This window comes from Charadrius vociferus, unplaced genomic scaffold (assembly GCF_000708025.1).
Source record: "Charadrius vociferus isolate BGI_N301 unplaced genomic scaffold, ASM70802v2 scaffold506, whole genome shotgun sequence".
Taxonomy (NCBI): domain Eukaryota; kingdom Metazoa; phylum Chordata; class Aves; order Charadriiformes; family Charadriidae; genus Charadrius; species Charadrius vociferus.
The window spans coordinates 345,023-366,609 of record NW_009648677.1 but is presented as its reverse complement, the minus strand read 5'-3'; the positions used below and the strand labels follow the sequence as shown (position 1 = coordinate 366,609).

The 21,587-nt window shown below is 37.0% G+C and overlaps 1 protein-coding gene across 2 annotated transcripts; it reads left to right on the top strand.

Annotated features, from left to right (window-relative positions):
- Positions 1–5,222: 5,222 nt before the first annotated feature.
- On the top strand, positions 5,223–21,345 carry LOC104287775 (ubiquitin carboxyl-terminal hydrolase 12-like). Of its 2 annotated transcripts, XM_009886507.1 has the most exons (8): positions 5,223–5,304; positions 9,620–9,693; positions 10,669–10,895; positions 12,118–12,194; positions 13,121–13,204; positions 13,858–14,055; positions 16,074–16,152; positions 20,724–21,345. In XM_009886507.1, exons 1-8 carry the CDS (start codon positions 5,279–5,281, stop codon positions 20,823–20,825), a joined length of 867 nt encoding a protein of 288 aa, XP_009884809.1. In that variant the 5' UTR covers positions 5,223–5,278; the 3' UTR covers positions 20,826–21,345. The 2 variants fall into 2 exon arrangements, with proteins under 2 accessions (XP_009884809.1, XP_009884808.1); XM_009886506.1 differs by lacking the exon at positions 5,223–5,304 and having other exon boundaries at positions 9,359–9,693.
- Positions 21,346–21,587: the final 242 nt, after the last annotated feature.

Sequence of the window (21,587 nt, the reverse complement as noted above, 5' to 3'; positions counted from 1 at the left end):
AAGTTTTGTGGAGGACCAGGAATTCACCGAAACTTAGTAAAAGTCATGGTACTAAAAGTGGAAAAAGTTATCACCTGAAGCAAGAACTGTGCAGATGCCGGACATACGGACTTCTGTCATGGGTTGACCATAGTTCGTGTTCTGAGCTATGTAGTTGTTATTAATCACTCCCAGCTGCTCTGTTCATTGATAGCTGCAAAAGAACTCTTCAGCTGTGGACCTTATTATAATTTATACTGTAAAGCTACTTATGTGTAGTGAGTAGAAAAGTGATAGCTTTTCTTCATCTTCCGACAATAATTTCTTCTTATGATTCTTGTCAGATAAGTGAATGCGACCTATAAGCCATTTTTCTATAAGAATAATTACAAATTCAAATAAATTTAAGGGCATAGAAGTATTTAAGCCCCTGGAAAGTGTTGATACATTTCCAGTTTCTGAAATCAATTAACTCTAGACCAGGCAAAATACTCCTTTTCTTTGCAGGAATAGTCTTAAACTGTAGAGCTTATAAGAGACCGTAAAGGATAAGCATACTTCTTTCTTATCTCGTTTTGGTGATGCAATGCGTTGGCAGTGTAAATCGGCCTAAGAAATAGAAGTCTACTACTGTTTTTTCCACTTACATGGTGTATTGAACTGGCAGTAAATCTTTAACAGTTCTCTACTGAGCGAAAAGGACTCCCTACTTACAAGTTGGAAGACTTGATAGATCTCTGTTCTGGTTTTTGATGGGTTATTCAGTTAAAATTTCAGCTATACTGTGGGACCACTACATCTGTGATGTCTTGATTAGACAGCTACCTCAGGTAAGAGGTTTTGAAAGTGGTCTTTTCATGTCCCTTTTTACTTTACCATCCTTTTTTGCTTTACCAAACTTAGCAAAACTTGCCTTAGAAACCTTAGGGTGTTCTTTGTATAAATACTAGTTTTACTCAGTCCTATCTTCCCTATATCTCCTACATATCTAATATTGGTGTGACGTCCCTCACTGAGCTGGCATGAAAAATGGAGGAAAAGTTGAATATTAACAGTTCTCCGTGCTTTTGTTTGATACTTTAAAATTCAGTATTTGATGTTTGTGGTTTTTTTTTTAAGGGTGTTCTTTATCTTTTCTGATGGAAATTGGTGAGCACAAATGTTCTTGGATAGGTCCCTTTTTTTATTAGCTAATATGCATAAAGTAAAATTACTGCAACTATAACAGAAAGTGTTTTATCGTTGGTCTGTTGGGGTCGTCTTGGCCATTATTAGCTGTACCTGTTATTCTGAAGTGCTAAAATGGTGATAGTTCAGGTGGGCCAGGCAGCTTTTCGATTTTCTATTTGACTAATAGTGCCAGAACTGTGGAAACCCACCGAGCTAAGCTTGCTCGCTCTCGAGATTCAAAGTCAGTTCTGTTAGTGGGCGTGTGAACAGAATAGGGATCTCTTGGGAAGCACAACCAACCTCTGAGACAACATTTTAAGTCACAGTAATTTCTAGAAAAATACAAATCCTGATTACCAGTTGCTGAAACTTTAGTTGTCACCTCCCCCACCAATACGGAAGTGTTAAATTTGCATCTCTCTGAGAGCCTAATTACGTAAGTAAAACGGTATTACCACTTTAGTTAAACTAGGGGGATGTTTTCCTCGTCATGTAATTATGTGTTGACTGTATAAATTTGTGTTTTGTTCCTGCTCACAGAGCTGTGTGCAGAAAGTTTTACCATCTCTTCCTGGAGTGGCAGAGCAGTTCCTTAAAAGCATTTTCTTGGACCTACTAGAAGTCCAAGGATGTACTTCTGGGGTTTTTATAAGATGTATTTATTTTTCTTGTGCTAGCAATGAGAAGTCAATTCTAATCTCATGCATTAAGGTTTATATTTAGCTGCATTTTAGTGTACATTATTTTCTTAGCTTTTATATGTCAAGCAAACTCAATTGGTGTGTATTAGTGATTTTTTTTTTTTTATTGCTCCCACAATGTGTGTCATAGTTTAGCAAAACAGGATTGATTTTTCTTATGTGTTTAGATGTGTAAAGTACGGTAAGATGCAGAACAATTTGTTTGTGGCACCCCAGAAGACATGCATCTCTTGATTTCCCACATAATCAAGTGTAAAGTTTCATACTTTGGACTCTTGCCACTCATCTTATTTCTAGATGAGAAGTGTGACTTTTATGTTTCCAAAATTATGAAGTGTGTATTGTTTCTTATGAGCAAATATTTATGTGATCTGAGGCAGAAGTATTTATCCAGATGGAAAAAATATTTTTTTTTGGGGGGGGAAATACGTATAACATGTATCAGTCTGAAAACAAAAGCTACTTACTAGGTTTCATTACAGCAAGACACAGTTTGTGCTGCACTAGATTTGGTCTCCAGTTGGTTAATTTGCTATTTGCAAATTTAGTTGCAAAGATCACGGATTGCGAGTAGCTGAACTTTGACTTCAGTTATGCAGCCGTACTCACAAGTGTGACATGTATTTCCATCCTGAAACATGACCAAGGCCAATTTGTGCTGTCGCCACGAAGCGCTGTTTTCCCTACGTACTTGTTGCCTTGTGCGGTGTAGTTCTGGGCACTGACCCCCATGATAAATCACTCTGTACTGTTTGCAGGGTAGTTATTTTATCCTGGTATGCTGGGCATGTGCATTTTCTAGAGCCTCTTCAGTATGTTATGGATTATTTAATTTGCAAATTTGCATCTTCAGAACTATTTATGACTAGTGTGTGAGTTTGATTCTTCACACAATTACTTTGAGTCCTGTTCTGGCTTTCATGATTTTGGTATGCTAATTTAAAATGTTCTCTGACCAGAAACTTAAGAAACATTGCAACTAAATGTTAGGGTAATTTAGCTTCTGTAGTTGATTGACTAACTTTAACATTTAATTTAGTAAGGAAACCTTACTTTTTAATCTGCTCCCACAGTTAACTTACTCAAATTTACAAATCGTGGGCAGCAGATACAAGGAAGCACTTGAAAAAAAGGCACATGTAACCTGTTAGATTAAATGGGTAGATACATGTGGAACATGGGTTAGTGGTTTAGTTGAATTGCAGCACTGTTTTATGGTAGGTTATTACATTCTTTGTAGCATACTTTTGTTAAAAATTACAATTCTTATGCTTTTTATTTCTTTGTTCAGATATTTATTCCATTTGTTGCTTTACAGACTGAAGTATTTGGGTTTTTGAGTTTCAGTAGTTCTGTAAGTTGTGGTACCTGCTTTAGGTGCCCGTTTCTCTAATCCAGTATTGGAGATCGTGGAGGAGGTAAGAAGACAGTTCAGAGAAATTGAAACTGAACTTCACAAGCTTGCAGATTTTACACATACCCCTCCTTTAATATTGAAACATGCAGCATGTAAGAGGACAGGAACCTCACTTAGCATTCAGTTCTGATTTCAAGACTGAACATTTTTCAAAACCAGCATCACCTCTTCTTGTGCCTTTACATAGCAGGTGGGTTATAATCTCCTGTTACGCTATTACCCAAAGCCATGGTGTTGACCAGAACAACTCGAGTGAAGAGCTGAAGTAGGATTGGGGGAGAGCTGTATCAGCAGTGCCTCCTTGCAGATAGCTATTCTTATGTCTGGGATTGGTTTGGGTTTTTTGGGGGAAGATAGTGGAGGGGAAAAAAAGGTACTTGGAAGCAGGGAATGGGCGTACGGAAACAAATGAGAGGAGCTGCTTGAACTGGCACTGATGCCTCAAAAAATTCTGTATAATTGCTGCTTATGAAGAGTCTTGCTTGTAAATCTGTCAGCACATAGTGAATGTTTTGGGGTTTTTTTACATTACCCAATTTTGAGCCTTCCTCATTTTCTGTCTTTTGATACATGTAATCCACTGTAAATCTGATGTGGAAGATCCAACTGCAGACACTTATATTCCTCCTGTTAAATGAAATAATTTCTTGATTTCTCTCCTATTTATTAGGAAGCTTTTAGTTATTCCTATAGCAGAATGCTAATGGAAATGATTACATTGCTGAGCAAATATTTCAAAAACTTTACTAGCTTCAGGAAATAGATGAGTTTTGCTGGACTGTAACTTTTATTTGTTTAGTGCTTTTCTGAGGTGTTTTAAGACAGCTCATCTGTGCAGTAGGATCTCTGTTTACTGTTTGCAGAAGGTTATAGGTGGAGTGACTTGGATATTTAAAACAGAAGTCAAGAATCCAAAGTGTTTGGGTTCTGCATTGAATGATGGCAACTCCTTAGATAACGGCAGAGATGCACCTAGGGACTGTTGGAAGATCAGCGAGAAACATTAGAGAATGGAGTTGTATGAGGGAAGGTACCATATCCCAAGTGGAAGCTCAGGTATAAGGTACTGGTGGATTAAGAAAAAAAAGGGGAAAGATGGAAACAGATGCATAAATTACTTCAAATTCAAAGTAGGCAAAGTTAAAATTGAAACTAAAATGATGGTATGCTTTAATTCTTGTTCTATGTGATGATTAGGACCAAATGGGTGTGTAGTGGTATTTTTCTGAAGAGAAAAAAAAAAAAGTAAATTCTATCCTCATTGTATTGCTGGAGACTCAAGGATGTGTCAAAATGCACTGTAAGCTTGATACATTGTCCTTAAATTAAAGGTGGCAAAGCCAAAGCACTTTTCCATAATCTGAATTTGAGGAATATCTGATAAAATTATTCTTTCTGTTCTTTTTGGGTTTTGTAATCATGCTTCACTTGTTCATAGTACTTTCCAGAAATAAAGTTAGAAAATTATTGTATTTCTTATGTGAAGTGTCAGTGAGGGCAAGATTTTTCCAAGAATTCTTTATATGAGATGCAAATAATAAACAGCCACATAAATCTTTTGTGCAGTCTACATCACAAAAAAATATATTTTCTTTCATGGGATTTGTAGCCCACATGGTTTCTGTCCTCTAGGTTTAGAAGTTCTCTGTGTGTTATAAGTTTCTTTATTTTTACAATGCATTTCTTGGCTAAATTTAAATTGGTGTTTCTAGGTCACTGTGACTAACCTGAAGTTTTAGGTGAGAACAAATTTCTTGTTAACTTTCAAATAAATTCAAATGCAAAAACCTCTTCTGTTAGATCAGATAGCTCTAACTATGTAACTCTATATAGCTCTAACTAAATAAATTTATTGTCTTAGCTTCTTTGTTTTTATAGGAGTAGTATGAACTCTGTTGGATTTTTTTTTTTTAGGATTTTTTTTTTCTCTAACATAAACACACTGTTTCTTTATAGGGCGCCAATGCCTCTGCTTTGGAGAAAGAGATTGGTCCCGAACAGTTCCCTGTGAATGAGCATTACTTTGGCTTGGTCAATGTAAGTAAATTTTCTCTAGTTGACATGCTGTTTTTTATTTCAAAACCTAATTTTAAATTTAACAGTATACTCTGTTAGAACTTTATCTGCGAGCACTTTAATTTTAAGTGGGACTCTGCATAGACACCACTTCCTGCAATATGGTGCTGTGCCTTGTTATTAACCAAGATATAAATGTCATCTTAAACACGGAAAAGCAAGTATGTTTATTGTAAAGTCTTTGAGAGAAACCTTCCTACTCAGGTACGTTTCTAATTATAGGATTTCAATATTTAGCTGGAAAAGACATTAATAAAGGGTGAACGTTGTTCATATGCTTTTCTGGAGAAGAGAGATTTGATTTTACACTGATGCTGCAGTGTATAGGAGCCTTGAGGTTTTAAAATGAAAATGTGTTACTTTTCAAAAAACATATTATTTGTGGGATTAGTGGAAGTTCTTCTATGTGAGGACATAGCCAGGAGATGAATGACATTGACTTGGTTGATAATTTTCTTACATGTAGTAATACTCCTTCTTTTATTTTTTGACAGCCGTGTATAACATTGAATCCTTCTAAAAAGGTTTATTTTTTGTATCTCTCAGCTTGTATAGATCTGACCTGACTGGGATCTGATGGGCAATAAGAATTGTCTACCTAAATTAACTAGGGAGAGAATGGAGCATTGGTGTTGATCTTGCTAGTGCTTCTGGAGGAGAAAGGCAGTTGCACCTGTGATATCTTTTACCAATGAATATAGGAAGTTAGTTAATAGAAACAGTGGTTCTGTGGCGTATTTATGATGTGCAAATAAAATTTTGGCAGAACTGACTAGAAACGTAAGTATACTTATGTTTGCTGGTCATCTAGGTACGTTTTGTTGAAAACTGAAAGATGATCTATCTTTTGACACACCAAATAAGGTTAACATAGCTACTAAAGTATTATTTGCTGCAGCTCATTACAAACTCACTTAATTGACTGCTGTGTGGGTTTCTAGCAGTTTGTGTTCTCAGACACCAAACTATCTAAACACATTGAGTTATATTCCTCAAGTATGGTGTTAATGGCCATTCCAAAGCTGCTGAGGGTTGCACCATAATGAGAAAAATGGAAGGCATCTCCAATTGTGATATAAATAGCAGAGCAATGAATAGTGTGAAGAGGAAAAATAGCATTCTAAAAATAACCAGAATTATTATAACCACATCCATTCCCTGTTTTGAAGGACAAAATATGACTAATACTGTTGTGCTTTATTCCTTGCAACCAATTGCTTTGAGATGGTCATTCTCATGCTGTTGTTCTGCAGAGCTTTTTCCTAAGTTATTTCTAGTTCTTTCATGATCTGAAGTTAATTGGAGCACTTTAAAGAAGGCAGTTTCATGACTTCAGCGTCAATACTAGTAAATGTCTGGTTGCACTGCAAATAGAATCAGGGGTTGAACCTGTGGACGATAGAGGCTTTAAAATTTTTTTTAATAGTTATTTTCAGTTTGGATCAGTGAGCTGAACCAGCTTGCCTGTGGCCAAACTATTCCTAAAACCACCGCAGAGTATATGAGAAGGGTCTGACCGCTCCTTCTGACAGCCTGGTAAAATAGATTATGTGTAATGTTGAACTGAAGTGCCAGAGGGATGGAACAATGTTTTTGTTCTAGAATTTCATCTCAGTTTTCTTTTTAAAAAGCTTCTCTCTTAAAATAAGCCTTCAAACTTTATTTTTACATTGGAAGTGTAAAATTTTGCAAGTTCTTAGGAAGTTAGGTAATGTTGACTCTAAATGCAATCAGTTTTAAGCAAAAAGCCCCTATATTTTGGCATCTTTTAAAAATATTTATTTATACCGCAGAAACTATGACAAAAATATTTTAAAACCTACGTGTTTGTACCTGTTTTTCCTTTGTGTTTTAGGTCACATTAGACTTTATACAATATTTGTGTATTTGATCTGTGCATGTCGCTCCAGGTTTGGAAATATTCCCATTGAGAACTGTCTTGCCAACCTGGGTTTTGGGTTCTGTCAAAGACAAATGGTTAGAGCCCTCTTCTTTTTCAGAAGAATTTCTAGCAAAGTTAAGGTCATGATTGGAAAGATCTGACTACTTTGTACTTCTAAATGCAAACTGATTGCGGTTTAAAAGTGTGACGCTGCTATGCGATGCTGTTTATTTGTGAAGAACTGTCTCTATTACAGGGAAAGATAGATCAAGAATTGAGATATTCAGAAGTTTCCCGAGGACCTGAATTGCTCAAAGGATTTTGTTCTAATATGAAAAAAAGTCAGAATTGCTGAAATAAAATGTATCACGTGGTCTTTTTGTAAAGTACTTGGTATGCAGTGAAACATCTAAAATGTTAACATGCAAGATACTGGTTTCAGGAATAAGAGTTCTTCCATGATATTTTATGTAAAGGTGGTAGCAGGCAAAGAGAGTTGAAAGGACGTTTTTAAAACCTCAGGCGTGCCATAGAGTTAATTTTTTTACCATACCATTTTGACTACTGCAAAACATCTTGCATCTCACTGTCGTGAATTTTTAAAGCTATTTGGATGGAATTTTAATTCTTTAACTCCTTTAACTCTCCCATTTAGTTTGGTTCTAATAATTTCCCTCTGTGTGAGTAGCATCAAAGCAGGACATGTATAACCAGTTGACTTCATGCTTTTTTACATGATTTCTCAATGAATACACTCTCGAAATCTCATTAATTACTTTGTCAACTTTTTTGACTATTGATCCACCATGACCGTCCATTGTTTTATTATGGCTAATTTGTAGTTTCTTGGGTCTCTTAATTTTCTGGGATTATTATAGACAGCTATATTAGATGTCTTATCTGAAAACAATAATATTTAATCAGACTTTTGGTAGTTCTCTCGCCTGTTTTGTCTTGTATGCAAATTTAGTTAGCATGATGCTTATTTATTTTCTTAGGTCACTAACAAGCGTATGCGTTAGGTTCTGTCCTAGTTCACGTGTTTGTTCAGCTTGCATATTTGTTTTCCTCATGTCAACAAATTTTAACTGTTGTTCTGTGTTGTTTGCGTATGGTATAAATTAATGTTCAAGTAACTGCTATGCTGTGACCTTTTTATCTGTGTGAATTAAACTGTTAATTTTCTGTTTCAGTCATCAAACTGATTGTTAACTTGAAATCATTCTGCTACAGTGATCACACCAAATTTTGGTGAACAGTAGTTGCCATATTCTCCAAGTACCACTTAACAAAATATTCTACGTTCTGTATTCAGATTTGTATGCTCATTTTGTTTATTTGAAATATTTTGCTCTCAATGCTCTTGAGATGCAGAATCTCCTTACTGGAATATCTGAGCACTGGCAAACCCAGAATTTGTTTCAATTTTTGAAGCAACAACATTGTACAATACAGTTGCACAATAAATTGAAAAAAAACAACTCAAAAAACCATGATGTATTTCTCATGGATGATATGCTAATATCTCAGCGGTCTGAGTGTTTCTTCTTTTTAAGCAATGTGGAACACTGCCTCTGGAATTTGTTATCGCTGTCCTCCTTTCTCTAAAATGACACTGCCTTCAGATACGGCAGATGTAAAACAGCTGCTCTTTGAATTTGCCTGCATCATGTACTTCTCATAATATTTCATTATAAGCAGGAAATATTTAACAGACACCGTGCTAACTATCTCTAAAAAGTACTTTGTGTATCTGACACAGGCGAATCTAATATGAATTCATGCATTGAGCTCTTGTTACTATAAGGCAGTTGAGATGTAGTGATGCTGACGGATGCTGTCTCTTCCTTTTTCTGACTTCGTGTCCCTCTGTTCTGCTGGATCACTGGCACTCCTCCGCATCACTATCAGCAGGATCTCCCCTATCAGGCTTAGTAGCATGCTGCGTCTCCAGAAGTTTTGATTTTGTGATGATCCCTCAATGAGATTTTTTCTTTTTTGTCAGTGGTTTGCTGCTTTTTTGGTGTCTGTGACTGTTGTCTTCTCTTCCTTTCTTTGCTGTGACCAGCTGTGATGATACAAGGATGAGTCTTTTACACCACGCCTACTAGTATTTCCCCAATAAATGAACTCTGACAGACGACTTTTCCATTTTCAGTATGTGACGTTCTTAATGAGCAACCTCTTTCTGTTATTGCTTTTTAACAGACCTAATATGAAAACATTTGTTTTCCTTTTGTTCTGTTTTAACCAGTTCGGCAATACCTGCTACTGCAACTCAGTCTTACAGGCACTTTATTTTTGTCGTCCATTTCGGGAAAAAGTTTTGGCGTACAAAGTGCAGCCTCGAAAGAAGGAAAGCCTCCTGACATGCCTCTCTGATCTCTTCAACAGTATTGCTACGCAAAAGAAGAAGGTGGGAGTCATCCCACCCAAGAAATTTATTTCCCGATTGAGGAAAGAAAATGGTAAATGAATAAATGAAATTTTTATGCAGATTTAAGCATTGGAGATTTAAGCGTAGAAAACATAAACACAATTTCCATTTTAAGTGAGTCCAAATTGTCAAGTTTTAACAGATATCTGGAAGATCTTTGAAATTCTATTTGTGGTGTGAATTTCACCACTTCTGTAGCATAGGAAGAGATTATATCACAACTGTGCTGGGTCGTAAGAGGATTATCTAGATCTCTTTGTTTCTGTACTTGCTTAGACCAAGTACACAGCATGCATACCAGTCTCTGTGCTCTGGTTATTTCACGTTGGCATCATGTTCTGTAGAGGTGTGCTGCAAGTCGGCACACTTTGGGTCGTTGCTAGAAATTGTTGCGGGCTAAACAGACCTTACGGAGCTGGTCAAAGTTGAGCTCGCTAAGGAGATTTAACCACCCTTAGCCTGCTTTCTTACATTTGCAGCGGGGTAGATTCCTCATAATGAGAACTAGTGGTTATTTCCTAGGGCTACTTTGTGAGGAAGAGTTCTGTACGTTGATTTATCATCTCTGCTTGAACTTGAAAAGATAACAAACTTATAGTAGGGGATTTTTGCCCCTTGATGCTGGACTCAATGAACTAAGGCCGAAGGCAACACATCTGAATTTCTTTATTTCTCTCCCTCCCCAAAGGAAAAAAAAAAACAACAAAAAAAATTCCCTAAAAACCAATATGGTTTTCATCAGTTCCAAGAAATGCCCAAACTAACTTTCCTTTATGTTATTTCTCAGCTGTCTGTTTCTTGCAACCTGAGGAGTAGGTGAGGGTAACCTAACATCTGTTGCGAGAACAACAAAGTACAATTCTTCAAAGACTCTTAACAGTGTAACCCACAATTGTATAATAGGGTAGAGAAGGGGGAAGGGCACGCGCTGATTACTAAAAGCATAGTAACTTGATATTATGACGTACCTGTATTTTTTCATTCTCCTTGATCTCTTCCTTTCCAGAATTATTTGATAATTATATGCAGCAGGATGCACATGAATTCCTAAACTACCTACTTAACACTATTGCTGACTTACTGCAAGAAGAGAAAAAGCAGGAGAAGCAGAATGGCAAACTGCAGAATGGCAGCATTGAGAGCGAAGAAGGAGACAAGACTGATCTGACGTGGGTCCATGAAATCTTCCAAGGAACACTAACCAATGAAACCAGATGTCTTAACTGTGAGGCTGTACGTTTAAAACAAAACAAAACCTCTTAGATTTTTCACAGGTTCTGGAACATTTTCCCTAATACTAAGCGCACTTTTTCATTCATTAGGATAGATGAAATTGCACTCTCTCTATTAAAATATGGAGCATAGCCTATTTTATGACTGTATCACCTCTATGTTCAAACCAATACTCATTAAGGTATGTTTCTCAGAAAAAGCATAGTGTTTTTTCTGTTCCTCCTCCCTGTTTCCATCGAGGCAGTCTGCACCTGGCTGATATGAGCTGCCTTTTTGTCTTTGTGTTATTTCCTGTGTCAGTGATTGATAGTTTATGTTGTGTTTCTACATGAGAGTTGCTCACTATTTATATAACTCTGGGATTAACTGAATTTCTTAAACCGGAAGTCTGTACCTCTTGGTGCTGGTTCATAGCCACTCTATATGAAAGCAAAAGAAACACCACAAAGTCTAGAATTAGAAGAACCGCATCACCTTCAGACCAGGAATTTGTAGTTAGCTATGTGCTAAGTCTGATTCAATATTTCTAAAAAACGAAAGCCCAGATGGGGAGAGAAAAAAACCAGGAGTGATTACAACTGAAATGACTGTTCTTGGCATTTTAAATCTAAAATTATGGCTATATGGTGAATAGAAGCTTGAAAAATGGCATTAATAAGACTCTGTCTGAAGAATTTTGAAATGAAATGTGACTGTTCCACAAATGGAAAGATGGTTTTCCTACTGCTAACCCATTTAATTGAAAACCCATCTGCTTGTTTCTGCGTTTCCTATAAGTATTTACTGTTAAGCTCTGAAATGCAGCAGAAAGCTGTATCAGTCTACAAAGCAGAATGGAATACACTTAAAGCTTCTCTGTCTCTGAGACCTCTGAGTGGTTAAAAACTTGGTTTTGCCATTGAAGTAAGCAGATGTGTCTTAAGGGGAAGACATGTTTTGCAAGAAAGGTTTTTGGGTTTGTTTTTTGTTTTGTTTTGTTTTTTCCTGGGTTTTGGGTTTGGGTTTTTTTATTTTAATATTTACCTCTGGATTGTAACAACACATCAGTTTATTTCTTCAGTTTTAGTTTACCTCAAGAAAGGGCTTTTGTGTGTGTGTATATTTATTTTTTTATCATGAAGCTCTCTACTTGCAACGAGGACATTGCTCCATTCCAGAAATGGTTAAAAGAAATCTGCCAGCTCTAAACTGTTATGAAATATTTCTTCTTATTTTTTTCAAGGTTAGTAGCAAAGATGAGGACTTTCTGGATCTATCGGTTGATGTGGAACAAAATACATCAATTACACACTGTCTAAGGTAAATGAAAATATTGGTGAATGGAAAAAAATACCTGCCCTTAGTCAGAAGGAAAGAGCCTAGCTTAGCTGCGCTGTTGTGCAACAGTTGTAGGCTTTGACTTATGGTAAAATATGTTCTGCTCAGAGTGCTATTCGCTTTATCTTTATTGTGGATTTTTGAAGCTGCTGGTTTCTTTATGGTTTTTAGTAGTTAATGAGTATGATTTCTTAGTGATATGCAAGATTGATTTTTCATTTTCTTTTATGGGGATTTTAATTTGTTACATCATATAGACAGATTTTACCAAGACTAAATACGATGTGTTTGGTTTCATAATAAATTCTTGTTTATTTTGATATTGTTACTGCATTTCAATTGTCTGGACGTGATGTTTGCGGTCATATTTTGATTTTTTTTTTTTTGCTGATAGAAATTTGCTCCATGCATTTGACTGCTGGATCCAAGGCTTATCAGCTGCCAGGATACTGCAAGTTGCGTGTAGCACCTGGCTTTTTAATAGCAGATAACAGATGTATAATTGCTAGGAGCTGAAAGATAATCCAGACTTTGTCTAGTCAGCGGCTAGTGGCTGTAGATCTTAACATTTAATATCTGCCACCAAAGAAAACATGGAGTGGCTACCTCTGGAAACAAAACACAATCACCTTATTGCTGTTAACTATTCTGTTTGACTCCTGCCCAGAAAGTATGCAATTAATACCTGAGGGCGTAATTTCCAGATTTTTCTAGCTGAACGTTGATACTACATCCCGAGACTGGGACAAATCACCTAAAATGTGTTTGGGAGGTATGAGCGATACGAATAAGAGGAATTTAATCTTTTATGTGTTGTTTGGGTTTTTTCAGCGTTAGTAGCAGTAATTTTTAACTGGATGGTCTGACTAAATATCCCTGCTTATCTGACTTTGCTTTCATTTCCACAGAGGATTTAGTAATACTGAAACTCTATGCAGTGAATATAAATACTATTGTGAGCAGTGCCGCAGTAAACAGGAAGCACAGAAGAGGTAAGGGTCAAATATTCAGGCTAATGTAAATGTTCTCTTCAAACGGGCGGCTGTTGGAAAAATATACCTTGTGAATTCAGGAGAAAGAAAATGTAAGACTGTTCAGGTCTGTTGTTGGTGGGGAGGGGAGTAAGGAGAAGGGGAGAGACCAAGTAACTTTGTGGCAACGTTATCAGAGAGAAATGAAGAGATTAATTTTGTATTCCTCCCAGAAGAGCTTCTATCTGGTGCGTCCAGACATTCCCATTTTCCCCAGTTAGCATTAATCAGCTTAAAGCTACTGAAAACCATCCCATCTGCTTTGACTATGAATACTATATACAAAAATCTTATTTCTCACCTCATACTTGGTCACAGCCGGAGCAGCAAGACAGATTTATTCCATCTCTTTCTTTCCACTGATGTGATGAGAAATTGATGTTTTCATCCTAGGCAGTTGTCCTGCATTCAGATGTCACTTTTGCAGGTAGTCTTTCAGAATAAATATTGCCTATTCTCACTGGAATGAGAAATGCAGCCTTTTGAAAATCTTCATCAACATTTTAGATGCCTTTTAAGAAGCTGCTTCTTACTGAAACTGTTCTTAAACAAAGCTTTGTTTTCGGTGATCTGCTAATAACTCATTCTTTTTTTAACATATTTTTGTGCTTCAGAATGAGAGTGAAAAAGTTGCCCATGATTCTAGCTCTGCACTTAAAAAGGTTCAAATACATGGACCAGCTGCATCGATACACCAAACTCTCCTACCGTGTAGTCTTTCCCTTGGAGCTCCGGCTCTTTAACACTTCAGGAGATGCTACGAATCCTGACAGAATGTATGACCTTGTGGCTGTAGTTGTTCACTGTGGCAGGTACGTTGGGTTTGTGCTTTCTGGACCTTAAATGCTTTTCCTTGAAATTTAAAAGCAGTCTGTCATCCATATGCCATTTTGTAACAATATAGTGACTGACGACATGGGAGCGTGCTAAGCAATGTCAGAGCTAGTTATCCGAATGTATTTTGTTTTTTCAAAAAATTGTTTCAGTCTTTTTTTCCTACTGTTTTACTATTTTAAATTGTGCTTTCTGAGTACACAGTCCAAGGTTTGCTCTTTTACCAGATTTCAAATATGGTGGCAATTCAGACAAGATGTTTCTTTGAGCTGTAGCAAAGTAAAAGCAGTCTTTAAAAAAAAAACGCAAACAACCAAAAGCAACAAGAAAACCCACACCCCTGCTTTCCAGGAAAGCTAAATGAAATAAAAACAAATCTTAGAAAAACACTTACTAAAATAGAATTAAGTTACAGGTCTCATGTTGCTACTTGCTGAACCATTGAACTTTTTTTAGAAGCTGGTGCCACCATGTGGAATAAACTGTGTACTGCTGATTTTTTAAAATGTCCTTATTCTTTTTGTTAAATATTTTTTGTTGTCATAGTGACTTTAATTATGTTTTTAAAAGCAAAGAAGAAAAATTTTTTAGAACTTTTAGAAAAAAACAAACATGGAAGGCAAAAAAAATATAACTGTCTTCTGGAAGTGTGAGTTTTAAAGTAATGAGTTATTACAGTACACGAATGTTTTGAAACATCTTTGTGAGGAGCAAGACAATATAATCAAACATACTAATACTGCATAGATTTCATATAAATAAACTCCATAATAATCCCAGGTGATTTCTGTTGTGGTATGGTTGTGCTGTTTTTTATTTATTTTTATTATTTTAAAATCTCGTCCTGTGCGTTTTCTTCTGTAGAGTCTTAATTTGCTATACCTGTAACTACACTTATGTTTTAACACTGGTGATTAATAATTCAGGTGTATTAAATGGCTTTGCTTTTTCTTCTCAAACCTGTTGTCTTATATGGGGCTTTTAGGAATCCTGTGACTCTTACGGTTTCAATTCTTACTAGGAACATACAAAAGACTTAAGATAAACTATATTTTCTAAATATTTGAGTTCTCAGAACTTATTTTAAACATTTTGCCCTTACAGTTTTAGTTTTCATGTAGTTGCTCTAAACAAAGAAGTTTCATTCTGTGACAGGTAATGCGTTAAAGTGTATCAATAATTCTGGAAGGACTAGAGAAGTACTTCCTTTTGCCTGAAGCTGCTATGAATGTAGCTTGGTTTAAAGCCTTATGTAGATGCTAAGTAAAAGGTAAAGCCGGAGGGGAGTCGAGTTTTGTTTTCCCCACTGTGTCCCTGGACTTTTAGCTCAGAATTTGAGGTTAGTAGATTGATAGCTCATAGTTTCCATCCATATAGTTTAGTATCCCAAACCACCACCTTTTCAGGGCAGTCTGTCTGCCTTTACTCTGCAGATCCATTTCCCTTTGAGTTAGGTCATTTTGTTGTTCCTTCCCTTCAAGGTAAGCATTCAGGATACAGGCGATAGAATCGGGCTGGGAAACTGCCACTGGAAAAGTGGGAACAGCAGTTACAGAAAGCCTGTCTGCAGTCAGCCATAGACTAAACCACACTAAGAATTAAAAAAAAAAATCTCCTGTGCAAACAAAATATTTCAGACAATTATTAAAATTTTTGAACAGTGGTCAAAATACTCAGCAGTGATGAATGCAACCAAACAGGGTGTTAAATAACTGGCTTTTAATTTTGTTTTTTGAAATATCTGAATAACTATCTGAAATATTTATGAAATTCTGTGTTTTGATTATATTGTATTTGCAAGTAGAAAAGATAGATATTTTATTTCAAGCAATTTGGCAAAGTCTAAGAATCTAAACAATGTTCTGAGTAGTATTAGACAACGTTAAGAGCCGGGAAATCTATATCTGCCAGTAATAGTTATAATCATGTGGGAGAGCAGTGGTCCTGCCTTTGTCGGCAGCAGAGTAATAAGTCTTCAATCCTTTTTTTCTGGCAGCGGTCCAAACCGTGGACATTATATCACCATTGTGAAGAGCCATGGCTTTTGGTTGCTGTTTGATGACGACATTGTAGAGGTAGGTGTGCTTTTACATGGTGAAAACAAGTGTAGACAGCATTACTCTCCAGCTCTCTTGTTATGTCTGGGATTAGCTTTTGCACCTGTGAAAGTATTTCAGAAAAAGGGGCACAGAATAATTCTGGACATTTCAAAAGTGAACTTCAGTATCTTTGCGCATCTTCATTATAGAAATATTGTGGAGAAGGGCAAACCAGCACAAGGGCTGTATTGACACCTCAGACATGGGGTAGTGTGCGCCTGTTCAGGCTGGAATACCACAGTTCTCTTATTCAAGATCTGAAATGTTCTTATTTCAGCCCTTTTGGGCTTTCACCTTCTGGGCTCCTTTTTGTTGCTAACTCGCTTTGTACTAGTTGCATTTCGTTGCTGCATTTAATAACTTCTAACCTTTTTTGTTGGCAGTTTTCCCCAACGAATTGAAGTGTAGAAAAACTGTAAAAAAAGATTTGGGAGACGGTAGTGAGGTCCTGAGGGTGCACCAAGGTATTGGGCTATTGGCGATAATGTTTAAACAGTCTGCTCAAGCAGATTTTCCCTTAACTTTTCTACTAATGTATCTATAAAGACAAATATCCAAAATATTTATATATCTGTGTATTTCATGTAATTATTAAGCAAATATCAAACAGTAGGACCAATACCACAGTAGAACTGCTTTTTGTAAAGATGAAGTTGTACTGTTTGTGCAACAAATTCAAGGAGCTGTCACAAATAAGCTAGAATGTAGTTCCTCTCTCCTGGAGGGATGCTTTTTTTTTTCCCCTTTAAGTTGCTTTTCTAACTTTAATTGTGGCTTTCTTTTTTTAAATTCTTCTTCTTTTACAGAGTTTATCTAAAATGCTGTAAAAATAAAGCTCTTTGATCTGAAATTTCTACTTTTCGTGTTTTCCATGGTTCTTTAATTTTCACTGTCTTCGTTAGAATTAGCGATGTAGCCCTGTCCTGTAGCACTGCCTCTGACCCAGCTGCAGATCTGGAAGTTTAAGATTCCTTTTGCTGCTGGAAGATCCTCCCTGGCTGGCGTTTGTTTTCTTAAAATTTAGGCTTTTTTTTTTCCTACTGCTGGAGGGCATGAAAAATTGCACATGAGAGTTTTGCACATGAGTCATTTGAGATCATTGGCCCTTTCTGATGAACAGTTGCTCCTTGACCTGCTTTGGAGAGTGTAGCATAAGGATTCCTGCGGGCTTTGCCCCAGAGGATCTCTTCACTGACTATCCATTGTAGCTGCTCCTGCTTTCTAAGTGTGTGATGGACATGAAGCTTACATCTTACCTCCCTCTGCCTAGGAAGTACCAACCTTTCTCTTTCCTTGACCTTCTAGAACTCACCTGAATTTCTGGCGATTCAGTGATTAAGGAGAACAGGATAGTGGGGGCTGCTCTTCCTCTCCTGATGCTACAGGCTGATGGAAGAAGTAGCTGCAGTTTTACTCATCTGTTCTCTCTCTCCCCGCTTAGTCATCAGCTCTTGAGAATTAGTTCCTTACTGGTGCTGTAGGCTATTCGCTGAAAAAGTGAAGTAAAGCCGCGACTACTTTTGTCAGTTCCATCTGCTGCCTAAAGAGATTTAAATATCTACTCTGAACTTGACCAAGTGCTATTTTCAAACTGCTTGTGATTGGCCATAAGGTGACACCACAGGAAATATATTGCTATGTGTGACATTAGAGGTTGGCCTCAAAAATGGAGCGGTGAAAAAAACCCAAAGCCCCTAAAATGTGAATTGTGCATAAGTTTCTGGTTTTTGGGCTAACCACAGGAGCCGCTTTCTCTTCAGAGACTCTTAAGAACCTGAAAGCAGATTTTTTTTTATTTTTTAAGCTTTGGAGGCTTAATGTTCTAGGTGTGAACTGACTACATAACAGAGCGGGTATTAGTCAGCAAACTTCAGCGGATGAGTTCATAGCCCTTGTACCTCTGTACAGATCATGCAACTCAAAAACAACACAGGAGGAAGCTTTTCCCCCTTAAATACAGTTAAAAAGCTTTGTTGCATTTTTGGCAAGTGATCTGAACTAATAGCTCTGAACTGTCAATAGGAAGTAGTTTATCCTTATTACCCACTAAATGTCAGAAGTGGTGAAGTCATATTTATTTATCTATTTGGATTTGGTTGGAAGGCCAACTTTCAATTAAATTGAAGATAGATTATAATCAAACATACTACAGCATATGTGAAAAGCAACTGCATCAAATCCAGGAGGCAAATCGGTCCAAATGGGATACTGTGCCAAGCCAAATTAATTGAGAAACCTGAGTAAATGATCTCTGGCTAATTTGACATGTTGTCATTAGAGCAACTAAGCGATACATCACAGTGACAATGTTTATCTGAAACAGAGAGGGAAAAGTGTCCATCCATGGCATTCTCCAAATTGATAAAAAGGGGGAGAATGGTTGTATGTCTTCACTTAAATATTTGTTCAGAGATTTGCAGCATTCAGTTGAATGCTACGAATGGTATGCAAGAAAAGGATTTGGTTTGGGGAACAAGAATAGTTGTCTGGAAACGAGCAAAGGATGTTTAAGCGCTGTTAATGGGAAAAGTCATCTTAATGCCAGGTGAGGCTGCAGAGTCCTCGAAGTAGTTGTGAAACCATCCACTCGTTGTTACTCTAAGGCTGTAACTGGGTAAAACTTTTGCTGTCCACAATGTTCGTAGTCAACTGAGGATGGGAAGAAGAGAGTCTGTATAATCCTCTTACAGTTCCACTGTGTTTCTATGAGTAGTGAAATTAAAAAAGGAAGTCAGTTTTGCCATGGTAAAACTAAAAATATCTGTAGGATGAATTAATCTATATCAAATGTTTGAGTTGCATTCAAAATGAGTAGTGGAAATAGACTTGATTGCATGGCAAATTAGTTGGCACTTAAAATAAAACATGTTTGAGTTGTCTGCTAAAAATATTACAAGGACTGAAGGATGTTCTTTTGCTATTTTTCTGTTAAAATGTGTATCTAACAGTTTGTAGTAGATGTTATGCTAATAAATTGTGTGAAAATTCAAAGCCCTCAGTACAGTATTTCAGCTTCTCTGAAGTCCTTGAATGGAGAAGAAAGAGAAAGCATCAGTTTGGATTTTCGCCCCCCTATTTTTTGTTAACAGAAAGTGTTTAACAAGAAGTAGCCAGTGAGAATTTCTACAGCTCTGTCCAGCAGTTGATGCATCTTCTGGAAATTTACTATGTTTCTTTTTCTTGTGCTTTAAAAAGTCTGGGAAAAGGATGGCCTAAACTTGCAGGTTGTTTGGCAGTGCCCCTTAGAGAAACCAATGCTTTTGTGTTTGCTGATGATGCTACAGTCTGTTCTGTGAGCAACGATTTAGCGCGCTGCCAAATGGATTCTGTAGCTGAGGAGGCTCCTTGATGGAGCCATAGCACGGTTGCTTTCTTTTAAAATGTTGGTACAAGTTGGCCTCTGCTACTCCTCGTGATCAAAGCAGGTGTTCAACCCAGAGCCTCTTGTGTTCTGAATGTTTCTTTGCTTCCTTAACTTTATTCCTTGGAGAAAAAAGGGAAACTTTAGGCTAGTCTCCTTTGGCTCTCCACAACAAATCCGGGCTACTTCAGCCTCTCATCTCTGTGGATTCAGAGTCATAGGATCATAGGTTGGTCCTAAAGGTATTTTAAAATACTAAAACACAGTGGAGTGCTGGGCAGCACGGGCCATTGGGAGTATTTTATTTCAGTGGTTTAGTCTCTATGCTTGCTCTCCTCTGACTGCAGAATCAAATTCAGTAATGTGAAGCCAGTCGTTCTCAGGAGCGGGATCAAGACTGTAGAACTTGCGTCTTTAAAAGCCCTTTGAAATGCCCTTCAGGCCTTGCTGGTTGGAATATAAAATGAAAAAGTGCTTTTCTGCACATAGTTCACAACTTGAAATACAAGCAGACCATCCAATTCTATTAACATGGCAAATAATTTATCATAAGGTTTGTGTTCTAAGAGAAATAATATCCCAGTAGGCATTGTACCAGCAAATCCTAAGGAAGGAAAGCTCTCATAAGACCGGAAGATGGGATCCACAGATTTCATGGATAATTACCGGTAGCACTTGCAGGACTTCTGTACGTGCGAGGGCCATAAAAACTTTAAAATTTGCAGTTATTTTAGCTGAATGTTAAATCTGTTCAAGATGGTGCTTATGTACTCTCAACTGTACAAAAATCTTTGCTGAGCAGTGACTGCTTTTTTTCATCTACGTTGCATACCTGGAGTCAGGAAAGGTATCACCAGTCTGAATGAGAAAGCAAATATAAAAAATATCATACGCTCTTTTAAGGATATATTTTCATGGATCCGTTTTTTTATAATCCAGTTTAAGAGTGCACCACTTCTGAGAGGTTTATTATTTCATCCTTTTTTTCAACAGTGAATAAGGTATTAAGTGGAAAAAATGTTTTGTTGTATTTGGTTGGATTCAACGATACTGAAATACTGCTGTATTAATACTGCGTGACTTTGCGGCATCACCTCCAAGAACTGAAAACAATGCTTGGTCTGGGAGAGGGATTCTTAGGGTGGTGTTCTGACTGAGGCTAATTATAACTCTGATTCATTTTCAGAAAATTGACGCCCAGGCCATTGAAGAATTCTATGGGTTAACATCAGACATTTCCAAAAACTCAGAATCTGGATATATCCTCTTCTACCAGTCAAGAGACTAAGACAAAAGATACATGTACACAGATAAAAGAAAAAAGGGATCAAGATATGTCCAAACGGAACATATTTGTGACAGCAGAAGCAGTTCCTCGTCGTTGCTGTAGGACCAGGACAGATCCAGCAGGGCAAATAAAGGTTTCTCCCTGCCATTTCGTGGAGGATTAGTGCTGACTGCCGTAACAAGAAGAGCTTTTGTTCCAGTTTTCTTTCTGGGCTTTTTTTACGTGCTATCTTCCAAAATCTGTGTTACCTCTACTTGAAACCTGGCTGCTTATTTGTTCATGAACTGAAGAAGAGACTTAAAAGTAGCATTGTAGAATTTTTACCATTTAATGTTGGCCTGAGGCTATACCTTGGTTTCTACCATCGTCGTTTTTCTGTATTTTAGCAGAATGATTTCAATATTCAGTGTCAGCTGAAGGCATATTTTAGGATATGAACAGCAGCTGGTTGCTGGATATTTTTGGTGACTCAGACTTGAGAAGCAGTACAAAGCTAAGACATATTGGAAATGTCAAGTCTGTAATTTTTGTAAAAAAAAAAAAAAAAAAAAACCAACAAAAAAACAACAGACAAAAAACCTCTCTGTGCAGCATTGTAAATTTCCCCATTATGCATTATCTTGGGTTTAGATAACACTAACAGCACTGCTTCTTTGTATATTTTTATTTTTACTGTTCTGTTTCTTCTTCAGAAGGTACAGAACTTTCTCCGTATTCAGCCTAGTCTATAGTGCGTTTTTCTTTTGAAGCAGAAGTTTTGAC